At 40.6% G+C, this 26,022-nt stretch overlaps 1 protein-coding gene across 5 annotated transcripts in view; it reads left to right on the forward strand.

The window, feature by feature from the left end:
* LOC135210161 (uncharacterized) overlaps nucleotides 1-26,022 on the forward strand; it is a 112,351-nt gene that overhangs the window by 64,168 nt on the left and 22,161 nt on the right. For 4 of the 5 annotated variants that reach the window (XM_064242986.1, XM_064242985.1, XM_064242987.1 and 1 more), the window contains 4 exons: nucleotides 8,005-9,324; nucleotides 19,599-19,795; nucleotides 21,035-21,218; nucleotides 21,325-21,513. In XM_064242986.1, the coding sequence (XP_064099056.1) occupies nucleotides 8,005-9,324; nucleotides 19,599-19,795; nucleotides 21,035-21,218; nucleotides 21,325-21,513 (1,890 nt within the window). The remainder of the gene's footprint in view (nucleotides 1-8,004; nucleotides 9,325-19,598; nucleotides 19,796-21,034; nucleotides 21,219-21,324; nucleotides 21,514-26,022) is intronic. The other variant, XM_064242989.1, reaches the window with a different exon arrangement.

Below are 26,022 nucleotides of genomic sequence, written 5' to 3' on the forward strand. Positions count from 1 at the left end.
TTTTGTTCCTAAACCATTACAATGTACACAGTGCTCAAGGTATGGACACACATACAAAAGATGCCGTAATAAAGCTATATGTGCAGTCTGTGCATCAGATGACCATACCACTAATTGGAACTGTAATCAATCAAAATGTATTAATTGTGGACTAGCCCATCACGCAAAATCTAAGGAGTGTTCATTTTACCAATATAATACAGAACTTCAGTTGTTAATAAATAGGACAGGAATGTCAGTCATGGAAGCCAGACTTGAGCTAAAAGTAAGAGGCGTTAACAATCCATCCAAAACCCCCACCTTTTCAAATGTGACTAAAAATCAAGACATCAAACAGCACAATGACAAACAAGATAGTATAAACATGGGAAACTGGATTTCATACCAATAATACTGAAACCCAAAATAAAAATATTACAACAACCAATACCACCACTAACATAGATGATTCAGTTATCCATGGAAAAGAACTTCCAATAGAAGAAGAATTAAATAATGATGATAATCGAACTGGCAAAAAGAAAAGAATTCTAGAAAGAACCCCACCTAAGGGAAAAAAGTAAATATTGAAAATTACAATCAATCCAGAGAGACTCCAAATACACCAGGAGAACATTTTAAAAAAGATATTAAACTAACCTCATCACAGTGGAAATACACAATTACCCTCAATCTCAATCAAACAGCCAACATCTGGACAGTAAAGATCACTCTTTACAATTTCCATCAAATAATACTAATGAAAATCATACCATTAAACCAAACCAAAATATAACTATCACCCCCAACCATCCACAAGACCGAAATATCCCATTAACAACAAAACAAATAACCCCTCAAACCAACAGTCCTTATCACTACAGAAAAGGAACAATAGAATTACAAAACCAGAAATTTCTAAAGCTAGACCAAAAACTTCTGAACCAATAATTAACATTACCAAACATGCTTCATCTTGTGGTTGTAATGAATGCTTTGTAAGTACATATAACCAACTAACTACCAAGACAGAGGACACAGTACGAAATTGTATTGAAATTTTATTTTACCAAATTAAGGAGGTGCCCTTTAACACACCAACATGAGAACGAATTATGTTCTGAACCTCCTTAAAATCAAAAAGGAAATTATAAAATCAAAAATAGACTTATTAATATTCAACTATGAAAAACAAACAACTGCAGAATCTAATAACCAACATACAAATACAATGATTAAAAACCACAAATAAATTCAAATGCATATAAACTACGAGACAAAGTAAAATCAGCAATCAATTTACAGAATTTAACACCAATTCCTCCCAATAATGGAATATAAAATCATTCAATGGAATATAAATGGTCTCTTAACCCGACTACGTCTGGGTGAATTACAAAGAATCATACGAGACCACAACCCAATGTGCATATGTCTACAACATATAGGAAGTAACCCTACAAATATCCAACACTATAAAATTGCCTGTTATTCACCAACTGACGGTGGAAAATTAGGCACAGCCATATACGTTCATAATAGCATTACATATGAACCTGTTGGACATACCATCTATGCCATATCAAATAACATCAATTAAACTGTATATGCCTGATAAAAGTAAAATTACTATTTGTAATTTATATAACCAACCAAATTTCAATGCAAATTTCAGTGATTTTTCTGAACTTATTAGCAAAAGTATACAGGAACCACTACTTATAGTAGGAGATTTTAATGCACATAATCCATTATGGGATATTAATAACCCCACTGACACATCCGGAATCAACATAGAGAATACTATAATGAAACACAACCTGTATTGTCTCAATGAAAGTGAAGTTCCAACATATTTTTTCAATACACACCTAACCTTTTCTTCAATTGACATTTCATTATGTTCAAATGATGTAGCGGAGAAATTTGAATGGAACGTCCTAGTACGATTCATACACAAGTGACCATTTCCCAATCATTCTGAACTACTTAAGTAATGTCAAAATATTGCCACCTACAAGATATAATATCCAAAAAGCTAACTGGGATAAATATTTCCTATACACACGAAACATACCACCATTCCCACATAATGAAGATCACAATACTACATGTGAATCCTTCTCAAACTTCATAATAAATGCTGCAGATAAAAGTATTCCAAAAAACCAAAAACACATTCCACAAAATCCCCTGTCCCATGGTGGAATCCAACATTAACAACATTAAGTAAAATAAAACATATATTGAGTCGCAATCTAAACAGACTCAAAACTCGCCTTAAATCACTCAACAAAATGCCCTATAGTATAAACATATTAAACAAATAGTTATAACAACATAACAATTAACCACATTAAACCACTATATAACAAATATACAGCCAAATTTAGAAAAACGGTAATAGCTGAAAAAAATCGCATCATGGAAGGAATATGTCTCAAACATATCTTCAAACACATCCACAAGGGATATCTGGCAAAAGATAAGGAAAATCAATGGAAAACATATAAGACCTCCAAGAAGTGCAATACATTTAAATGGAAAAATATACCATGATACTTATGAAATATCAAACATAATTGGGAAACATTTTGAAAACATCAGTGCTTACTCCAGCCTAGATACACATTTTCAAAGTATCAGAAAACAAAAGAAAATATAATACTCAATTTTGAAACTCTTGAAGACCTGGAATATAACTATATTTTTAACATGGATGAACTAGATAATGCCATCAACTCTTGTCATCCCTCTGCACCAGGATATGATAAAATATCATTTGAAATGATAGAAAAATTAGCTCCTATAGCTAAATCATATTTATTAAAATTTTACAATAGTATCTGGCTAAAACGTGTCTTTCCTGATAAATGGAAACATGCCATAATTATTCCAATAAACAAACCAGGAAAGGATGCAAGTAATCCATCCAATTATAGACCGATATCTCTAACAAGTTGCCTATGCAAATCTTAGAAAAAATGGTTAATGCACGATTAACGTATGTAATAACCAAAGAATCCATTTTAACACCAACACAATCTGGTTCAATAGCTGGCAGATCAACCCTAGATCCCTTAACACATTTAGAAGATCATATCAAAAAAGGCTTTGAACAAAAGAAATTAACAGTAGCTATATTTTTGATATAGAAAAAGCATACGATACAACATGGAAACTTAACATCATGCAAAAACTCCACTCCAAGGGACTAAGAGGCCACTTACCAATATTTATTAAGAACTTCTTAACAAACAGAACTTTTCAAGTAAGAGTAGAAAGTTCCTACTCCGTAACCATAAACTGGAAGAAGGAATCCCTCAAGGTAGTGTCTTGAGCTGTACATTGTTTGCTTTAGCAATCAATGACATTACTATAAATTTACCAAGTGGTGTAAAAAACAGTTTATATGTGATGACTTTGTCATTTACTATACGAGTAGTAATTTGAGACATGCTCAGAGAGTTCTCAGTACTGCCATTTCAAAATATATGTAGTTGGGCAAATTCAGTGGATTTAAATTTTCAACTGATAAAACAAAAGCAATCGTCTTCTACAAAGACAAAAGGTGGATGAAGAACCAAACAATCAAACTGCATCTTTATAACACTGAAATACAATTTTGTACAAAAATCAAGTATCTAGGAGTAATATTTGATCAACATTTAAATTGGAAAGAGCACATCAAATACATTAAAGCCAAGGGCATCAAAGCCCTTGCCATATTAAAAAAGTTATCACACACTAATTGGGGAGCAAAGCGAGACATTTTATTAATGATATATAAGGCAACAGTCTTATCCATAATAGATTACTGCTGTCCAATATATTCATCTGCCTCAGAATCTGCATTAAAATCTCTCGATGCAGTGCACCATGAAGGCGTGCGATTGTGCACAGGAGCTTTCCGATCGTCCCCAACAAACTCACTTTTGGTGGAGGCAGGTGTTTTGCCCTTAAAACATCACCGTAATTTAATAACAATACAAAGAGGTCTTTCATTACAAGCGGGATCGTCTCCTGCAACTTACTGCTTCCAAAACTGTAATCAAGTAACAGCAGTTAATAGTACTAGCTCTTTCCCAAAAAGAGCTAGATACATAATGAACATACCATAATATGAATCCAATTTTTCACCCACCAATGGAATTGCCACCACCATGGATTTTAAATAGAGTAAAGATATGTACCTCCCTGTCTTACCTACTCAAAGAAACAAATGACAAGTACGGAAATGTACCGCCAACATGCTTTGGAGCACATTAGAAGAAAAGGCAACAAATTTGTGATATATACAGACGGCTCCAAAAATAATGTTGGAGTAGGAGCATCTGCATATTCGAAAAATATGTTAAGTAAAAAAAGCCTACCTTCAATATCATCAGTATTTACTGCTGAAGTCACAGCCATACAGATGGCTCTAGATATGATATCTGAGGCAAAAGCAAGTGTCTCTGTTATTTTCAGTGACTCACGTAGTGCTTATAGATGCAATAAGACAGTATAAACCAGGAAACCAAATAGTACAGGAAACATTCAAATAAAAATTCATCAATCTCCTCCAATCAGGAATATCAATGGGGGAAATAATGTTGGATCCCAGCACACGTGGGAATAAAGGAAATGAATATGCAGACTCTGCTGCCAAATTAGCCTGCACTATCCCTCCAACAATTTCATATGCCCCAGTGTCAGACTGGGTAAAATCAGTTAAAACATTAATTTACCAGGATTGGAAAGAAGAATGGGCCTCGGTGCCAACGACAAATAAACTTAAAAATATAAAACTGAAGTCTATGCATGGAGAACATCCTCACAGGAGGAAAGAGCAAAAGAGGTGATCCTAGCAAGGCTACGTATAGGACACACAAGATTCTCACATGGTCACTTGATGTCAACACCACATGCTGACCAGTGAAATGTAACAGATGTTTCAAACCACAATGACAGTACAGCATTTGCTTGTTGAGTGCCCAAATTGGACCCAGGAAAGATCTATTTATCTGCGGAGTACGGAAATGAAAAATATTCTTGCGGAAAGCAGGGATTTTTCAATTAATAAAATCATAATTTTTTTAAATAAGACGGGTTTCTCAAATAAAGTCTAATTTTTTTTTTTTTTTTTTTTTTTTTTTTTTTTTTTTTCTCAGGATTGATCCCTGAGAACCAGCCCGAGAAGAGTCTACTTGAGACTCAGAGGTCTGGAAAAACTAACCCCTATTAATAATAATAATAATTCTGGTTTCCTATGCCTTTTCATCTTGTTATTTATAGATAATTTTAGTTTTTTTTTTTTATATTGTCTTATGAATTTTTAGTATCACTGCAAACTTATTATTAAAACTTTTAACTTTTCTGTGTTATCAGTAGTTTATGTTTTCCTCATTTGTTCATTATCATTCTTCCTTATTGCTCTGAATTGTAGACATTCAGAGTTGCTATTCCAGGATTAGCATCTTTATGCATTTTGTGTGACTCATTTAGTCATATTACCTTTTCTTCATTCTGTTGGTGAATCTTTTCACCATATTGCCAACCCCTGTTTTATCGGACTCAGCCGTTTCACCTGTACAACCACTATGTACCAAGAGGTGTGCTGCAGTCTTATAAATTCTTGCTCAGCAGTTTCATCCAGTCCTCTCCAGGTATAGCGTTTCATCTTAGAATTGGTCACTCTCATATAACCCTTGGATATTTGATAGCACTCACGCAAATGCCCATGTCTTGAGAATTTAGAAACACTAAAAGTTGAAATTTTTGTGTGTAAATATCCAAAATATATTTGACTTGAAATTTCAAGTTTCTATAACTAGATTGGGCAAAGAAATTTTGTTCAAGGGGAGGACCCTCTTACTTTCCACCCTCTCTTAACAATTGTTTCTTATTGCAACTGCAAAGTTTTCCTCCTGTTACACCTTTAAAATCTTTTATTACTTTCAGTTCCCTTCTCTCATTTCTCAAAGTTTCAAGGAGTTCTAATTTAATGCAAAAGATGTGAACTTTTTTTTTATTAATAAAGAAAAATTCTTTCATTCAGTGTTGTGAGAACTTCTTTCTTAGTCAGTTTTGTTTTTTTAGATAGTTTGTAAGTTATCATACAATGTCTGGCAATTGGAGGATTGATCATTGGTTGTTCTCCTCTTCTGGTTTGACATCCAAACAAAGTCATAGTCTGTTTATGAATCTCATGAAATCTTTTTCCCTTCCAATATTTTCATTTCAAAGAGGATAGATAGTTTGCTGTGTCTCCAAAGATTTGGGAAAGTTAAAGTTCTGTGTACTAGATAGTTGGATACTTCATGCTTAGAAGTGCAGTGTAGGAGGGTTTGCTAGAAAGTAGATGAGGGGGACACATTAGTATACTGAGAAACTGTGTCCTCTCAGCTAAGAGAAGTGTGTAGGGCTCAGTGTTGTAAGATAACTTTCCGATCAATATGATCAGTGTATGTGGTGCTAGTGCACATCTTTCTTTGTTCAATGGTTGGAATCTCTCGAGATGCACAAGAGGGCAACAATTCCATCAACACCCTGCCTTAGTCATTGCCTAATGATTGTGTTATTAGCATTAGGCAGGAAGTGCTGAGAATGCAGGATTAGATAGCTGTATATGATTTTTATTTGTATCCTTCCTTTTATGCTACATTTTAACTTTGTTTAGTCATTAGGCAACAAAACATTATGTTTAGTCATTTGGCAGCAAAACACTTCCATTTTACTTCTGCCACTTCATTTTATCCATTGTTGTATTAGTAGGTATCCAGTTTTTGGACAGCATAACTTTATCTTGTTCATAGTTGATACTAGATCTTCATACTCAAATTACATAATAAATTTCACTGTTCAGTGAGCATCATCCAGAGGCTGAGACTGGGAGGTACTTTGATATCTTGTAAGATTACAGATTCCCATTACCATCTCTTAAGTTACTTTTAAGTGAGAAGGTCCTTCAGGATAATTTTATCATGCTCCCTTCCTTTACCTAAAAGGGAAGCAGTGGCACTGTGTCATATCGAAAATAAGGGCCTCCTTTCACATTGAATACTTACTTGAGAGATTGGCTTGAGACTTCCTCTACTAATACTCATCATCCAGTGCCAGTCAGATTTAACAATTATATGCAAGAGAAGGGATTTATTTTCATGGAACAAATTACTTTAGACTGTCAGTGTAATTTTCAGTCACTTTTAACATAGTTATACTTCATTTTAGACCTTTAAGAAATTGCAGGATATGTTACACAACAAAAACTAACAACTAAGTTTAGAGTATGCTACACAGCACAATCAGTAAAGCAAAATTTAAGTGAACATCCTAACTAACTTTAAATCAAAAGCTGTTTCCAATTTACTACCCTGTAGGAGGTTAGTGGCGTTAGTGCACCTCATTCAGTGCAATGTAGGCATTACTTAAGGTTCTTTGCAGCATCCCTTCAACTCCTAGCTGCAACTATTTTCATTCCATTTACTGTCCATCCTCTCCTAACAATTGTTTCATAGTGCAACTGCAAGGTTTTCCTTCTGTAACACCTTTCAAACCTTTTAATGTCAATTTCTGTTTCAGCGCTGAATGGCCTTAGTTGCCCAGTGCTTGGCATAATGCCAAAAATCTATATTAATCAAATAAAATCTAATTAAACCAATTTATATAGGTCTTCTCTTTAATTTTTTACACTACCCTGTGGGTTCCAGTGCTTGGCTTTTTGCCTAATTGTCATACGTATTCCATCCCATTCCACACTACCATTAGTTACCAATGAATAAGTAACCTTAAACAAATCCATAAAAAGAAATGTATTACAGTTCTTAAATTTGTTAATTTTTGATGTTATTGTGTAAAAATGTAATTGTTTTACTAATATATACAATCCATAATCATAATTTTTTTGTGGAATTCTTGTGTCTGTGGTTCAGGCTTGAGATTCTACAACAAATACTTTTTTCTTCTTCTTTTTTAGAAAATTTGTGAATAGTAATTGGTTTGTGGATAATTTACATAACTGATTCTTTCCTTTCTCCTTTTCAGTAAGTGCCAAACATAAGCCATATAAATGTAAAGATTGTGGGATGTCATTTGCTATGATGACTTTCTTGGTAAAGCATAGCATGCGTCACATTGGGGAAACTGACCAGGATGCAAATGTCCGTACTTGTCCTCTTTGTCTTCAGAAGTGGAATAAGGAAGTGTTTTCGTCCCATCTTAAAAGTCGTCATAATGTAAATCTTAGCCTTGTTGAGGAGAGGTGTCCAGGCAGCTTGAAGTGTTATTTGTGTTCGGAATCATTTCCAGATCAGGAGAACCTTATGATTCATAAGCACAAGCATTTAAAAGATGAGTATGGTGATCCTCCTCAGTGTTCAAAGTGTAAAACAACTTTTGTCAATGCTATTTGCCTTGAGGCTCACATGGAAACTCATGAAACTGGGGAATGGAACCATAAGTGTAATCTGTGTGATGCATTATTTCATGACAAAGTGTTACTTACTTCCCACGAAATGGGACACGGTGTACCCTTGGCTCCTGTGAGCACCATTGATCGTTCAAGAAGTCAGCTTCAGCATTCAAACATTAGAGCTATTAATGCAATAGCTAGAAAAACTGTTGCATCTGCCATTGAAAGTCTGAACAGTTCAACTGAAAGCATTGAGGAGCAGTCTTCTGACAATGAAGTAGCAAAGTCGGAGAAAAGTATTCTCTCCATAAAATCCAGCATGCTCTCCAAGAATTTATCACCTGAACATTCCATCCCAACAGGCACCACATCAAAAACAGCTTCAACAAACACACCTACTGTGTCCACTGTGGTGGCTACCATGACCTCACCAACAGTGTCAACAGCTCCTATCAGTAATGTGATTACTCCACCCACTGGTCCTGTTAGTTATGTAAAGCTCATTCCTGTTCAGTTGATTCCTACTAATCCTGTACCCAGCTCACAGTCAGGTACACCTCCAGCTGGTGTTATCACTGGGCCAACCACAGCTTTCTTGTCTGTTCCGGTGAACTTTTTTGGTACTGGTGATGCTTCTAGTAATCCTGTCTTCAGCCAGATTTTTGACCCGTCTAGCAGTGCTTCAAAGGTTTCCCCTGATGAAAAATCAAACAAGAAGAAATCTTTACCAAACTTGATTCCCATTAGTGATGTTGGTGTCAGTTTTATCAAGAAAGAAGTAGTAGAACCAAATGAAGAAAAAACTCCTGTCAGCGATACTAAACTTGAAAATGAGGGGAGTAAATCCATACAAGCTATGGACTGTGTCGTAAAGGAGAAAAAAGAATATGTTCCTGATTCAGCTTCCTCAGTTTCAGAAGGTGAAATAAATGAAGATAATGATGAAGCTCATGGTAAGTAACTTTAGATAGTGAAATAATCTTTTGGTATAAGTAATAATATAAGCGGTATTGTAAATCTGTTAATTGTAAATAGCCGTAACCCTTGCAGAATTTACTGAGATGCACCAATTTGAAAATTAGATATTAGATCACAGTGCCTGTGTTCCAGCCAGTCTGTTGGGCTAAAAAACTAATATCTTCCATTCCTCTGTGCATCCTACAAAACACTAAGAGAAAAGTATACTTAGTATCTTATGAGAAAAGTATGAAAGGATACTAATATATAGCAATTAAAACAAAGATTCTAGTGAAGATGGGAAATCACGAAAGATGATACTTAGGCCAAGGCAGAGGTTGGCAAAGGATAGTGATACTATAGTAAAGAAGTGGCGAGCACTGCAGTCACAGTGGTAATGTTCTTGTCCCCCTGGAGTGGTTGACGTGACTTCTATATAGTTCTAATTGGAGTAGGTATGATTAATTGGTCCATATGTCCTTGTATAGTACAAATACAGCATGGCTTTTTTTTCTTTTACAAATGAAAAAGGCAAATGAAGTCTCCAGCATCAGTTACCCAGTGAGTTGCGATGCCAAATAACTACTTATGTAGCAGTCAAGTCAAACAGTCTAGTAATGTATATTTTGGTCAGCTAGTGATGTATGTTTTGATTAGCACCTTGCAGGAATCTAGAGAATTCTAAGGTACCGTCTTCTTAACAGCTTAATCCCCTGTCACAGTTGCTGATTTTACTTCAGAGGGACTGAAAAGCAGTGCAAAATTTATCTTTGGTCAAGAATGGGAGGACCTATTACATCATATACCACCTGCACTATGGAAAACTATGATAAATATAAACAGTTTCAAATGGTTAAAGTTCTAGGTCATTCTTAAATCATTACAAAGAGAAATATCATATAAGTGTTGCCACATCTTGGATTACTGTCTCTTATGAAAGCAGGGTATTGATTAGGCTGATTCTGTTATAGAGAAACACAGACTTTTTTTTATTATCATGGATGGTCAAAATTCCTCATTGGGAGTCCTATCATATTCAAACCATTTATTCAGTTTCTAAATTGCTAAATCTACCCAGATTTGGTTTTAAACATAGATTGGAAATAATGAAGAGCTGTTAATCTTGAGGCAAAATAACAAAAGAAATCCAAGGTTTCATATAAGTAACTTAGCAAGTAATTACACAGCTAAGTGTTTTACCACACGAGGCAACTTTTTTTAAAATTCTGCAGTAGTGCCTCTGATTTGTTTGACCTAGGTGACAGCCCAGCCCTCTGAGGGGAACATTGGAACAACATGGCAGCCAATCGACTTCATTTTTGCCACCTTGTTGTCAACATCACGGCCATTTCCTGCAACTTTGATTGCATTTGCAGATGTTATTTCATACTTTTGGTGAAGTACAATGTTTTGTTTGGTTAGCGCAGACTATAGTTAGTCTTTCGTTAGAATTTGGACCAGCTTTTCTCATCATTATGTCAAATTCTACGTTTCACTTAAGTAGTGAAACCAGAACTACTAGCTCTCCTGGCATCCAACTCGTTCTTTGTTTCTCATTAATTTCATAGAAGTTATTCATAGAAGTTAAAAGTGTGTTCAGACCATATATAGTGACTGACATGGTATAGAGGGGGAAGCATAGGATTTTTTTCCAATTATCTCTTCACCTTGCAATAAGGTGTCTAGTCTTGCAGAACCAGGGGGTGCAATGAACCTGAAGCACCCACCATTCTCAATGGATGGACTATGTATTTAAATCTCAGTGAAGGCGACATTATTTTATGGTTGTTTTATTTTGGTGCTGCGGCCAGGGCAAGGGTGGGCACCTATCAGACTTTGCTAGGCATCATAGTATACTTCCTCACTGCAAAGTTCCAACTGAGTAGGAGGTGACCTCTGGCTATACCCCTATGCCACTACAGGTTAAGATGAGCATGAACCAGAAGCAGTATCCCAGTAACTCTTAACTGATAAGGAGACAACAAGAATTGTATTCAATGCCAGCAGCATTTCTAATTCAATTTATTGCAAGTTTGAAGTAGTATATGGCAATGTCTCCCACCTCCTTCAATGTGGGAATCAGTTACATGATTAAAAATGACATTTTTATAATAAACAAAGTTTTAATTATACTTGACCAGTAATTACATGATCAGAGCCCTTCCTCCTCCCCTCTGATGAACATAAGGCTTGAACAAAACTGAGCTTGCTGTTTACAGTCATTCATATTCTCCCACTAGTGGGCGGGACTGGTCACCTACACAATACATAGTGTGAAGTGTTTATGCGTTAAATTTTGAATTCAAGCTGCCGTATAAGTGGATCTCATACCCATGTAATTACTAGGTAAGTATAATTAAAATTGTTTTATTATAAAAATATAATTTTCATGATAAAATTTAGTTTCACATATACAGTCAGTCCCTGGGTTACGACGGTCTCGGCTTACAACGTTCCGAGGTTACAACACTTTTCAATTATATTCATCAGACATTATTTCCAGGGTTACGACGCCTACAACGCTCATCTGGCAGATGAAATTTGACACGAAAAATGCAAAATAATCAATATTTAAAGGTTTTTTTGATGAAAAATGCCATAAGAATGCAGTTTACATAGTTTTCAATGCACCCAAAGCATTAAAAGTAAGTTTGTTCATGAAACTTACCTGACAGATATATATATAGCTGTATTCTCCGAAGTCCGACAGAATTTCAAAACTCGCGGCACACGCAGTGGGCGGCCAGGTGGTAGTACCCATTCCCGCCGCTGGGAGGCGGATATCAGGAACCATTCCCATTTTCTATTCATATTTTTTCTGTCGCCGGTCGGTAAACACCTGTTTACAGACCTCCGCCCAGGATTTTTGGATTTGACCGTTCTAAGTATCTGGATTGACTTTTGTTTTGACTCTGGATTGTTGGATTGGCATACGCGATAGGTGGACTGTTTTTTTGATTTTTGGATTGGCTTTTCTGTGAACGTGATGTCGGGATCAAGTTCAGTGAGCTTCAGAGTGTGTGTGAGGAGTGATTGCAAGGTGAGGCTACCGAAATCATCGGTAGACCCCCACACAGTATGTATGGGGTGTAGGGGGCTTGTTTGTTTGTTGGATGATCGATGCATTGAATGCAAAAGTTTGACTGATGATGGATGGAAGGTGTATGAGTCCTATCGGCGTAAGTTGGAGCGCGATAGGATCAGGAGGTCTTCCTCCAAGAGCGGTTCTACGAAAGGTAAGGGAAGTAACATTTCTCCTATTTTAACACCAGTAGAATTTGCTTCACCTAATCCTGTGTTGTTGCCTGAGGGCCCTGGTTCTGTGTCTGGAGAAGGTAATGCCCTTTCTCTGATTCTAGAGTCGTTACGCACTCTAGAGTCCAAAGTGTTGGCCCTAGAAAACGGCTCAAGTAAAGTGTGTGATCGTGCCCCTAGTGTTGTGGAGGGGGCGTCAGATCGGCCCCATAATGCCTCTAGGCCTAGACCTCTATCGGACTCCCAGGACTCAGGGAGTGGGTATGTCGAAAGCCGCAAGAGGGTTACGGGGGCTCCCCACCGATCTGGCGTCCCTTTGGCAGGACCTGTTGTTAGTTTCCCGGAGGCTGCCAAGGAGCGTGCTCAGGCTCGCATCCTTAAGGACTGTTTTCGTCCTCCGAGGCGCCCTCCCCGCGCAAGGGGTGGAGCGCTCGGAGAGACTCGCGTCCGTTGAAAAGGACTTTTCCGAGGGAGGACGCTTTACGTCCCCTCTCTCCATTATCGTTGCGGTCTTCGCCTGCGTCGTATGACGCGTTTCCTCCACAGAAGAGAGGTAGGACGTCGTCCGAGGACGACGCTGAGAAGCGCTTCTCTCGCGCCTCGGAGAGGCAGGTTGCTGTACCTGTGAGAAGGAAGGAGGCGTCCCCTCGCACCTCGTCTTCTCGCAGGCGCAGCCCTTCACCTCCTCTTGTTTCTTCGCCAACGAAGAATATTCTAGTGTCTCTTCAAGACCAATTGTCGGCTTTAATGGCTCAGAAGACTCGCCCAGCAGCAGTTGAGCCTAAACGTAGGAAGGACGCTAGACTGCCTGTCAAGAGGACGAGGCAGTCCCCTTCTCCGTCTCCTCGTTCGTCTCTGTCTCCGCTTGCTTCTCCTTCGGAGCTTCCTCGTTCTCGTTATACGGGTAGGAAGTCTCGTGGACAGGACGCTTTTCTTCCCTCTCGACGTCCTGATCAGCCCGCGCGTCAGGACGCCTTTGAGGACGCTCGGCAGGACGCCTTGGAGGACGCTTTTGAGGACGCTCGCAGGACGCTTTTTGAAGACGCTCGTCGGGATGTTTTGCTTGACGCTTTTGCCTGTTGAGGAGGCTTTCGAGAGCGCCCAGAAGGACGCTTTGAAAGCGAAAGCTGGACGCTTGAGCGGAAAGCGTAAGGACGCTCCTCTAGAGCGAGTAAGAGTAGTCTCTCTTGACGCTCAGCGCGGTCAAGACGCTCTTCGTTCTTCGAGCTCTAAGGATCGACAGAAGGTCGGTCGCTTTGAAGAGGCTGATATCAGTCATCCTCGAAAGCCTTTGTTGAAGGCTAGACCCGTTGGGCGCATGCCCTCTCCAGAGGTGCAATCTCCTTTGCCTCTTAGGGAGGAAGGAGAGCTTAGTAGTCCGGCGGACTCAGTTGAGGAGGAACAGCCTTCAGTTTCGTCTGTGTCCGATTACAAGGTGCTGGTTCGACTTTTACGCTCTTCTTTTGGTGAGAAGTTCCAGCCTGCAGCTCCCAAGTCTCCACCCTCTCAGTTTTCGTCATCTAAGTCGTGCAAGGTTCCGGAGTTTGTGGAAATGAAAACTTCTTTGTCCACTAAGAGAGCGTTCAAGAAGTTGCAGGATTGGATGGAACGTCGGAAGGATCAGGGCAAGTCGACTTTCGCCCTTCCTCCTTCAAGACTCAGTGGGAAAGGCGGCATCTGGTATGAGACCAAAGGAGAAGTAGGAGTTAAGATCCCGTCGTCTTCCCAAGGGGACTTTGCTAGTCTGGTCGATGCACAGAAGAGGTCTCTTTTATCGACCGCTAAGATTTCGTGGACGCCAACGGAGATTGACCATCACATGAAAGGTCTGTTAAGGACTCTGGAAGTCTTTAACTTTCTAGACTGGTGCTTGGGAGTCCTGGATCTTCAATCTAGGAGTCCTGACTCGTTGAGTCTGGGGGAGCTGTCCAATGTGTTATCCTGCATGGACAAGGCCGTCAGGGATGGTTCGGAAGAGTTAGTGTCTCATTTCGGCACTGCTTTTCTCAAGAAGAGAGCGCTTTTCTGCAACTTTACAGCTAGGTCTGTTTCTACATCGCAGAAAGCGGAGCTTCTCTTTGCGCCTCTTTCGAGCCATCTCTTCCCCCAGGCTATGGTAAAGGACCTGGCAGTGAGCCTACAGGAGAAGGCTACCCAGGACCTCTTGGCCCAGTCTTCAAGACGTCCCGCAGTCCCTACCACGTCGTCTTTTGGACGACCACCTAGGAAGGTTAAACCCTTTCGTGGCGCTCCTCCCTCGAGAGCTGCTTCTCGAGGGAGAGGGCTTGCAAGAGGAAGAGGTTCCTTCAAACCTAAATCCTCTAAGTGAGAAGATAGTCCTTCAGATGCCGGTCGGAGCCAGGCTAAAGTTCTTTGCGGGGGCGTGGAGAGAGAGAGATACAGATGCGTGGTCCCTCAAGATAGTGGAACAGGGGTACAAGATCCCCTTTTTGGACCCTCCTCCTCTATCCACAACTCCCAGAGATCTTTCCCCGTCATACCAAGGGGAGAAACGTCAGGTTCTTTTAGATCTTTTAGATCAAATGATCAAGAAAAGAGCGGTGGAACAGGTCTTAGACCTGGGGTCACCAGGATATTACAACAGACTTTTCCTGGTACCAAAGCAGTCGTCGGGGTGGCGTCCAGTCTTGGACGTAAGCAGCCTGAATCTTTTCATAGAAAAGAAAAAATTCAAGATGGAAACGCCTCAGTCGGTTCTAGGAGCCTTAAGACCGGGCGACTGGATGGTGTCCTTGGACCTACAGGACGCATACTTTCACGTGCCTATCCACCCTCTTTCAAGAAAGTTTCTGAGGTTTATGTTAAGGGACAAAGTTTGGCAATTCCGAGCCCTTTGTTTCGGTTTAAGCACGGCTCCGATGGTATTTACCATGCTCATGAAGAACGTAGCGAGATGGTTACATTCTGCAGGAATAAGAGTGTCCCTGTATCTCGACGATTGGCTTATCAGAGCATCGTCAGAAGAGAGGTGTCTGAAGGACCTTCACTTCACGTTAGACTTGTCGAGGTCCCTGGGACTTCTGGTCAACCTCGAAAAGTCGCATCTGACCCCAACACAGTCCATCGTGTATCTGGGGATTCAGATGGATTCAGTGGCTTTTCGAGCGTTTCCGTCCCAGGAACGACAGCTGCAAGGCTTAGAGAGAGTTTCGGCCTTCCTGGGGAAGGAAGCTTGCTCGGCGAGGGAGTGGATGAGTCTGCTGGGGGACCATTTCCTCGCTGGAAAAGTTTGTTTCCATGGGAAGACTACACCTCAGGCCTCTCCAGTTTTTCTTAGCAGAAGAATGGAGAGTCAAAGAGGATCTGGATGCGACCTTTTTGATCACCAAAAGCTTCTGAGCCCCGACCTAGTGTTGTTTTCCGACGCCTCGGTGTCGGGATGGGGAGCAACACTAGGAGGGGAGGAAGTGTCAGGCACCTGGAGGGGGGAACAGGTGTCCTGGCACATCAATGTGAAGGAACTAGCGGCGGTTTTCCTGGCGCTACAGTTCTTCCAGCAAAAGGTTGCAGAGAAAGTTGTCCAGGTCAACTCGGACAACACCACGGCCCTTGCGTACCTAAAGAATCAGGGAGGTACACACTCCCATCCTCTATTTTACTTAGCGAGGGAGATTCTGCTGTGGGCAGATGCGAGGCGAATCAGGATCCTGACGAGATTTATCGCAGGAGTTCAGAACGTCGAGCAGCACCTTCTCAGCCGACAGGATCAGATCCTGCCGACGGAATGGACGTTGCACCAGACGTCTGTCGAGAGCTATGGAGACTGTGGGGACGTCCGTTAGTCGACCTATTTGCGACGTCGAGGACGAAGAGGTTGCCTCTTTATTGCTCCCCTGTGTTGGATCCGGGAGCAGTCGCTATAGACGCTCTGCTCTGGGACTGGACGAACCTGGACTTGTATGCCTTCCCGCCATTCAAGATCATGGGGGAAGTGGTAAGGAAGTTCGCGGCATCGGAGGGGACGAGGTTGACCCTGATCGCCCCGATGTGGCCCGCGAAGGAATGGTTCACGGAGGTAATGTCCTTCATCATAGACTTTCCGAGGACGTTGCCCTGGAGGAAAGATCTACTCAGACAGCCCCATTTCGCAAGATATCACCGAAACCTCTCCGCTCTGGGTCTGACTGCGTTCAGACTATCGAAAAGTTGGCCAGAGCGAGAGGTTTTTCTAAAGCCAGCTGCGAAAGCGATCGCCAACGCAAGGAGGACTTCCTCGAGAGCTGTTTACCAGTCGAAGTGGGCTTCCTTCAGGGCATGGTGTAGAAAGGAGGGAATTTCCTCTTCCACTACCTCTGTGAGCCAGATAGCCAATTTCCTGCTATTTTTAAGAAATGTGCAGAAGCTGGCAGTCCCGACCATCAAGGGATATAAGAGTATGCTGTCAGCAGTCTTCCGACACAGAGGCCTAGACCTTACTGACAACAGAGATCTTCACGAATCTCCTGAGATCATTTGAGACTACCAAGATACCTCAGGGAGGCCTCCTTCTTGGAACTTAGATTTAGTCCTTAGACTGTTGATGTCGAGTCCTTTCGAGCCTCTCCATGAAGCGTCTCTTAGGAACTTGACGAAGAAGGCTCTTTTCCTAACTGCTCTGGCGACGGCGAAGAGAGTTAGCGAAATTCAAGCCATTTGTAAGCGAGTGGGCTTCAAAGGTGACAATGCGGTCTGCTCTTTGAGTCCCACTTTCTTAGCAAAAAATGAAAACCCGTCTAACCCTTGGCCAAGGAGCTTTGAAATTAAGGGTATGACAAGCCTTGTGGGCCAAGAACCTGAGAGAGCCCTGTGCCCTGTCAGGGCTCTAAAGTTTTATGTCCACAAGACAAAGGAGGTACGAGGTCCCTCAGATAATCTGTGGTGTTCGGTTAAACGGCCCGATATACCATTATCCAAGAATGCTTTGGCGTTCTTTCTGAGGGACGTGATTAAAGAGGCTCATTCGTCTTACCAGAAGACCGATTTGAGCCTCTTGCGAGTGAAAGCTCACGAGGTCAGAGCTGTCGCAACCTCGCTTGCCTTCCAAAGGAACATGTCGATCAAGGACATCCTTGACGCCACCTTTTGGAGGAGCAATTCAGTATTCACCTCACACTACTTGAGAGATGTGAGAACGATATACGAGGACTGTTGTTCTCTTGGGCCATACGTTTCTGCAGACACAGTCTTGGGGGCTGAAGGTAGCTCTCTCCCTATCCCTTAGTTAGGTTTAGGTTAGTTTTTAGTTGTTGTGTTTTTTGGTTGTGGTGAGTCTTTGGTGAAGACCTCCCATCTCTTAGCTTAGTGTTCAGGGGGTCTTGGATAGTTGGTCAGGTGGTGGTCAGTTGCTTCGTTGCCCTCATATGTATGGCTCTATGCTCTTGTCACGTTGAGGTCACGTCCCCGTTGACAGAGCATCCAGAGCGCACCAGCACTACAGGTCTCCACCTGGCTGGCAACTCTGATTAAGCACAAGCAGGCTTAAGTGACAGTAATCACAGAGTCTACTTTGCTAACAGGTGAGGAACCATGGTGTACATCATCTACTTAATTTAAGTTTCCTACAAATCCTATTCTGTCTCTTCCCACCATCCGAAGGTGGGATTCAGCTATATATATATCTGTCAGGTAAGTTTCATGAACAAAACGTTATTGTTATAATACAATTAAGTTTGTTCATACTTACCTGGCAGATATATATAATTAAGTGCCCACCCACCTCCCCTCAGGAGACAGTGGCACTGATAAAATATGAATAGAAAATGGGAATGGTTCCTGATATCCGCCTCCCAGCGGCGGGAATGGGTACTACCACCTGGCCGCCCACTGCGTGTGCCGCGAGTTTTGAAATTCTGTCGGACTTCGGAGAATACAGCTATATATATATCTGCCAGGTAAGTATGAACAAACTTAATTGTATTATAACAATAACATGTTTTCTTAGGATTTTTGATGATGTTCCGGCTTACCACGATTTTCGGCTTACGACGCGTCTCAAGAACGGAACCGCCGTCGTAACCCTGGGGACTGCCTGTACTTACCAAGTAATTACTATATTAAAGCCCTCCCTCCTCCCCTCGCATGGACATGAGGGCACAAATGAATTGTCGAATGGCTGCTGTGTTGTTCTGACGTTCCCCATAGAGGTCAGGGCTGGGCCTTAAGTAAAACAATTACGAAGCACTACTGTGAAATTCAAAAACTGGTGTGGCGCGAGGTAGAATACTTAGCTATGTAATTGCTTGGTAAGTATATATGAAACTTTATTTTATCATGAAAATATTTTCATTTAAAGGCCACTAAAATAAGAATTTATTCCTTGTTGTCTCATTCCCTAGTTTAAGAATTTCAAATACCAATACAAAATACTAAAAATATCATTACAGGTTGATGTTGCTTATTTGAAAGTAGGCCAACAGTGAACTCGTAGATGAGGCTTAAGTTATTAGCTGTTACCACACCTCAACAGTAAAATAGATACAGTATACATATATAATTTCAAAATATAATGAGAGGTTTTTATTTTGTAAGACAAAATGTTTTTTAAAAATTTATGTTCTTTAAATCTAAACAATTTTTGGTCCTTCCCAGCCCAACCGATAGGTCTCTCTAGCATTTGTTTAATACATCTAGGCACTAGTGACATATTTTTATAATTGAATAAAGAATTTTCATTTATGGAATTCTCATGTGTGATCAAACCTGAGTTTTTCATTGGTAATTCAGTTCTCCAGTGATATTCCGCACACTGTCAAGCAGTGTAAATTTATTTATTAATTTTGTTTGAGAAATATACAAAATATATATATTGTTTGATATAAAATGAAAAAATTTGCAAGCATTAATCAGGGGTTTTTGTGAAATTTAAAAGTACCGTGTACAGTATTAGTATACCATTTAAGTAGTCATTTATGTTCAGTGAACATTCCATTAAGGAAATTTACTATAATATATATTATAAAGTTTAATTACTTAAAGTACATAAGTAATTTGTTTATTACTTTTTTTTCATGAGTAGAAAACACTGCCGATGCTACAGTCAGTTCTCATGAGAACAAACCTTTAAATGACAGTCAGGACACGGGAAAAATAGTTTCAGCTGAAGTGCCTCCGAAAACTTTAATGGAAGATGGAAATTGTGAATCTGAAGACAAGTCTGTACTGGAAGGAAGGACGTCATCTGAAATTCAGTCAGCTCAACAGGTAATTTTCAAAGTAAGCCTTTTTTTATAAGGTATTTCAGATTGTGAAGTTTGTTGGTTTGAAATGAATATGTAATTGTGAATGTAGAATGTATATTGTCCAGGAATGGAAAAAAATGTGATAAAGGGAATTTGGTTTAAAGTCTTAAACTAGTGTCTTGCTGTTGGAGGACCTGAAAGGATGGTTGTACTAGATGATTTAAATGCAAAGATATGTGACACAAGAGAATTGCTTTGTTAGTAGGAATGGAGTGCTTGGAGAGTATGAGAAGTTTGAGTCTTGCTGAAATTCAATAGGAAAAAGGCTTGTTGAGAAAAAGACTCCTAAATTGTTTCAATACTGAGTAGATGGAAGAGTAAGTTGATGACTGTAATGGTGAGATGATTGCCTAGATATATATATACCTGATCATTATGTTGTTGGAGAGGAAAGTGGAAAATGTGACTGCAGACATAATTAAGTAAGTTGGATGAGAAAAGAAGTGAGAAGACCAACCAGAGAGCAAAACCGGGACCCCATCGATAAATATATATACGTGTGTGCGTGTGAATTTTATTACATACATATGATGCAAAAATCTGAAAAGGAAACACGTCAGTTAATTTTCACAAATAAATTTAATAGATCTAAACATTTATTGGTTTGCCAGACCTCATATTTTCTTCATTGCATGACCAGCTATATCATAAAAAATTATTAGTTTTAGTGGGATACTAATGTACTTATTTCATTTTATCTATTAGGATTTGACATGTCATACAATGTGTGACAATTTGTTGCTCAAAGTCACCCACAGGCAGAAATAGGGTGAACAAATATGTTAAAAATACAACCAATAATACTTCAGGACATGTTTATTTAATTAACTTGTCCAAGTTCATTAATAACTAAAAATAGAAAATTCCTCGAAAATCGCTGATCGCCGCGCCCCTTAAAGTGGGACAGAATTATTTTGGATAATTTCATGGCACATGAAAATATTAATAACACCTTAACTAAGTGGACATCTGTACTTATCAGCTGCCATATTAAGATAATTTTATCCTTTGCTATGGTTTTGCTACGGAGTGTCAAGTGTAAAGTACAAGTTTGTTTCAGTTAGGAATTACATATGTGGAATTGATGTTAACTGTAACGTGCCCAGAAAATATTCAAGTGAAGGTTATAATATATGGCCTTTTTACTTCAAGAACTTGGTCGAGTTGTTAAGTGAGGCTTAAATAAAACAAACTGAGATTTTTCATCTTTCAGTTAACAAGTAAGAAAAGGTATGTACCAATACTGCCATTACTTCCGCTGCAGTTGGCTACGAAGGAACCGAGGGTAAATTCAAGAAACCTAACTCCTGAGACACCAGTACCTCAACGACCAAAAAGTTCACGTAACGTGCCAAACAAAAGACTGTGGGAGGCATATAAAGTTGACAGATACAAAAGTAAGATATATTGATTTTTTGCCCTGAATGAATATGTAACCGGTACATATATTTTGCAATATTTTCTCTCTCTCACTTTCTCTGAAATATTTTTACAATATTGCAGGAAGGAGGACACCAACTTACTTTTCTGGTAGTCAGCGGGAGATATTGGAGGCCCATTTCGACCATGATAACTTCCCTGATCCAGGAGAGCAGTTGGCCATTGCTGATCAGTTAGGTGTCAGTTATCCTGTTGTCAAAACTTGGTTCCAGAACACACGGAAAAACTTTAGGAAACAGTTGAAATTTGAAAGTAAGTAAATCTTGATTTTTAATTATACAACCTCCCCAGTAATTATATAACTAAGAGTCTCACTCACCGGCAGTTAATATCCTGAAGTTTTGCGGGTCATGCTAATTTTCTCTTTTGTTTTGTCTAGGTAACAGTGCCCCGCCCACTTTTGGGGTAAGAGAGAAGAACAATTTGGCAAAGAACTCAGTTTGTTTCTGCTGGCCAATGGCTATGGTTGTCGGTTGCAGTTATGCATTAAATATCTGGACTTTAATTTTGTATCATCACAATTGGTGAAGTACTCTTGTTCTTGTATTGTAGTGTTAGGTTCTTTTGAGAATTTTGCATAAAGAACTAGACTTTGCTTTGTTGTTTTCTTCTTGGTGACCGACAGGTCTTAGTGTTGTCGACAATGTCGGACTTGGGTTCTTCTAGCTTTAGGTATTGCTCTAAAGGTTGCAAGACTAGGCTAACCAAGGAATCTTATGATACTCATACTTTATGTACTAATTGTAGAGGATAGAGGACAGATATGTTTATTTGATACTAGATGTAATGAATACTTTGATTGGGACGGAAGGAAGTGGACAAATTTGGAGTCTCATTTAAAGAAATCAGAGAGAGACAGGAAGAGAAAAGCTTTGCTTAGAGCTAATTCAAAACCAGCTAGCCAGGGTCTTCTGAATTGAATTCAGATCTGAGTGTTCCTGTTATATCTTTAGCTGCCACTCCCACTTCTCTTGCTATGCCACCTTCTCCAGTTGCAGGCTCCCACACCTCCAATCCCAACTCCATCACCAGTGTAGAAGAAAAGATTGATAAGCAGTTTGCTCTTCTCCTGGTTTACTATTATGCCTAGCTCTTGACAAAACTAATGAGGGCAATCCCTGTCTTGAAGTAGTTTCTCCTTGTAGCTTGCAAGACCAGCCAGTTGTCGAGGTATCTCAGCAGGTGAATCCCTTGTGCATGAGCCCATGTCGAGACTAGGTCAAAGACCCTTATGAACACTTAAGGGACCATAGTCAATCCAAAGCAAAGGACCTTGAATGGAATGGAAGACTTGCTCTCCCAGGCTGAAGCGAAGGAACTTCCTGGACGAAGGGTGGACTGGAATCTGAAAGTAAGCATCTTTCAAATCTATGACAGCAAGAAGGTGTCGTCTCTTATAGCTGCCAAAACTGTCCGTGGTGTCTCCATCCTGGACCTTGTCTTCCTTACAAATTAAGTAATTCAGTGTGGAAAGGTCTATCACTGGTCTCCAGTTGCCTGTAAGCCTTTGGAAGCAGGAAAATTTGACTGCAAAACCCAGGTGAAGGATGCTGCACTTCTTCCACCACCCTCTTGTCCAGCATCTTCAACACTTCCTCCAGAAGAGCTAAGTACTTCAGAGAGCCTTGGACATAATTCAGATTGAGAAGGGTTCTGTCTGAGAGAGGGGTAGAGAAGTTGAAGGGTAGTAGATACCCCACCCGAAGGACATCTACTAACCACTTCTCCATTCCCTGCAACTGCCATTTGGCCCAATGGCCAGCCAGGCATCCCCCCTACCCATGGCATGGAGTGGGAGAGGCACCCACTCTACCAATGACCCCCTCTGCCCCTTCCTCTAGAGCCCCTCCCAGCCTTGTAGGGGCGAGATTGAAAGGGACACTGCTGCTGTCTTGACTGATGGAGAAGCAGACTGAGAGGCTCTCACAGAAGTCGAATGCCTGGTCGTCTTGACAGGAGGTCCCGTTGCGAAGGGGGGAGGAGGAGGAGGAGAACAAGTCTCCAATTTACATGCTGCCTGATGCACTAGCCTACTCTCTCTCTCCTTTGGTTCCGGCAGCAAAGGAAACCGACGACTCGGAGAAGCCTTGGAAGGATCCTAATCCATCACTAACATCACTGGAGAGGCTTCCCTAAGAAGCTGGGCATCATGGCTCCCAGTGGTTGGAGTGAAGTCCCTAACTACCAAAGATCCTGAAACAGAGGGCTATGGAACACGGTCAAATGAAGAAACCCTCACATGGTCTTGAGCCAAACCGTTTACGTGCTTATGTGATGAACCACGTACACGTTCTTGGGACAAATCACGCTCACAGACGTGCAATGAGTCGAGTATACGGTCTGTGACAACACACGAGCACGGTCTTGAGACAAAGAATGCCGCTGAAGTGAACGTCCTGATGGAGACTGATCCGTAAGATCCCGGCCTTTGGAAGGCAAATGAGAAACATGTCCACGGACCCAAGTTGCCTCTCATTCGCGACCATCAACCACAACACATTTGCAGAGAGAAGAATCCTTAGAAGGTGCAGGAGGCACTGTCGTAGCAGGCACCTTCAACCTCTTAATCGAAGCCTTATTATCTTTACGACGGAGTGGAACAGGTACAGGTACAGGAGAGAGATGATTGAGATGGAGGGCTACCACTTCAATGGCCAACAGCCACAAACATGTGCGTGTAAGGGAGAGATACATCTGTGTAGAGAAGTCAGCGAAGCACTCCTCTCACTCGCAGAAGACGATGCCACAAAATCCAGAATTCTCCAATGTTTGACTTGACTTTGGGGTGAGGAGGACAAGAAAGAGATGAAAAGACAGAGGGCGATAGAGGCGGAGAGTACTTACTCCCTCTACGACGTCTCTTGCTAGAAGGAGGAGAGGAAGAATCACTCTGATTCTTCTTGCCAGAGAGAACAGAATACCTCTTTAGAAAAACAGAGTTCAGCCTCTCAACCATAGCTTGAAACAACGTCTCTGATGGCTCAGCGAGAGGTTGTGATGACATCATAGGGGAAAGGATGCTGAGAGTGACGTCACAACATCTTGAATGGCAGCACTGGTCGACAGCCTCACTGGCGGAGCGATAAAGGACGAGCCAGTAAGCATCAATGTTGACAATGGCGTCCCACTAGGAGGCAGCACACAAGTGCCAAAGTAGTGTAGGCCTGGAGGTGGTGGACTGCCGAAGGGTCCGGAGGGGGATGAGGACCAGCCAAGCAATGCGAGTAGACCACCCAAAGAGGGGGCATCCCATAGGCTTAGAGACACCAAAACAGCCGCCGTCTTGTTTGATTTGGAATCTTGGGAAGGACATTATATCCCATGGGAGAGGGGCCTACATTAAACATAATCTCATCCTTTGTGGTACAACAGACGCAGAGGGAATGCTTCTGGAAGAAGGGGATACTGAACTGTCCAAGTGAGGAGGCAAATAACCCTCCCAAGAAGGACAAGTAGATATTCTATGATGCTCCCTCTTCTCGTAGAATGCCTTCCACTGCAACAGATGCCAGGAACGACATTCCGGGCAAGGATTAGTGATGGTACAAAAATTAGATCGGCACCTACTGCATGAAGTGTGGGGATCTGTAATGGTAGCAGCCAAAAACCTGGAGCACAGAAATCCCTGACTGCCCGAGCACATGCGTTGACGAGACCTAGAAGAATTGAAGGACTCCATGATAATCAACAAGGCACACAAACACACTGAAACAAAGAAGTCACGGGCAAACAAAGCAACCGGCTTAGGAAGGAGAACGCAAGCGACCACTCTCCAAGGTGATCAAAGAAAAACTGATGTGTAATGGGATTCTATGCCTGTTTAGTGACCAGCTTCCACCTCGTATACATATGAGTTGCCAGATACCACAGATTCCTAGCTTTACAATCTGATTGTTTTTAACTGGTTTCCAGCTGGTGCAAGATGATTATCCTATTGTTAAGACTGAAGGATTTTGGATTAAAAATTTGTCATATTTGAACACCAAGTGGGCAATATTTTCTACGCTTCGCCATCAGTATGTCAAAATAAATTGACAGTTAAATTACACCCACCCGTCACTCTAAACTTCTGAAAATTGCACAGGTTTTTATTTTTTTTATTTTTACTTTACCAGATGTTCAGCTGGCGCTAGAAGAATATGCTAATGTTAAGACTTCAGGTTTTAGTTATGAAAAATACAAATCTATGTAAAAATTTGTCATTTTTTCTTAAAACTATTACATAATATACTGTAGAAATGCATAAATGTTGCAATTATAGCATGGAAAATATGAGAAATTTATCTATAAATCTATACAGTACAGTGACTCACCTGTATTCATGTTCTCAAGATCCGTGGACTCTGCTATTTGCAGGTATTGCTATGGAACATATTTATCCATTATTCAAGGAAAATTTGCCTATTTGCAGTGTTTTTCACTGAGAATATGCACAATGCAATGTATTTTCGTATTAATTTCATGACTAAACGCACTTTTTGTGATAAAACTATTGAAATGTTCAGGTAGTATAAGCATATTTAGAGGGATTTTCTCATGTTGGAACTATCAAAATAGGCAGTTCTGAGCATTTTTAGAGGGTTTTAAGTATTTGTGAATTTTAGCTAAGGGGGGGTTTGGGGTTTGTTCTGTAACACATCCCTTGCAAATACCTCCCAATTTGGATGTAGTCGATGTCGAGTCAAATTGTACTGGATTGGAATCGGCCACCATGATAATCAATAGGGTGGCGAAAGAATGTAAATTGTGTAATGGGAGAGG

Source organism: Macrobrachium nipponense, chromosome 39 (genome assembly GCF_015104395.2).
Source record: "Macrobrachium nipponense isolate FS-2020 chromosome 39, ASM1510439v2, whole genome shotgun sequence".
Taxonomy (NCBI): domain Eukaryota; kingdom Metazoa; phylum Arthropoda; class Malacostraca; order Decapoda; family Palaemonidae; genus Macrobrachium; species Macrobrachium nipponense.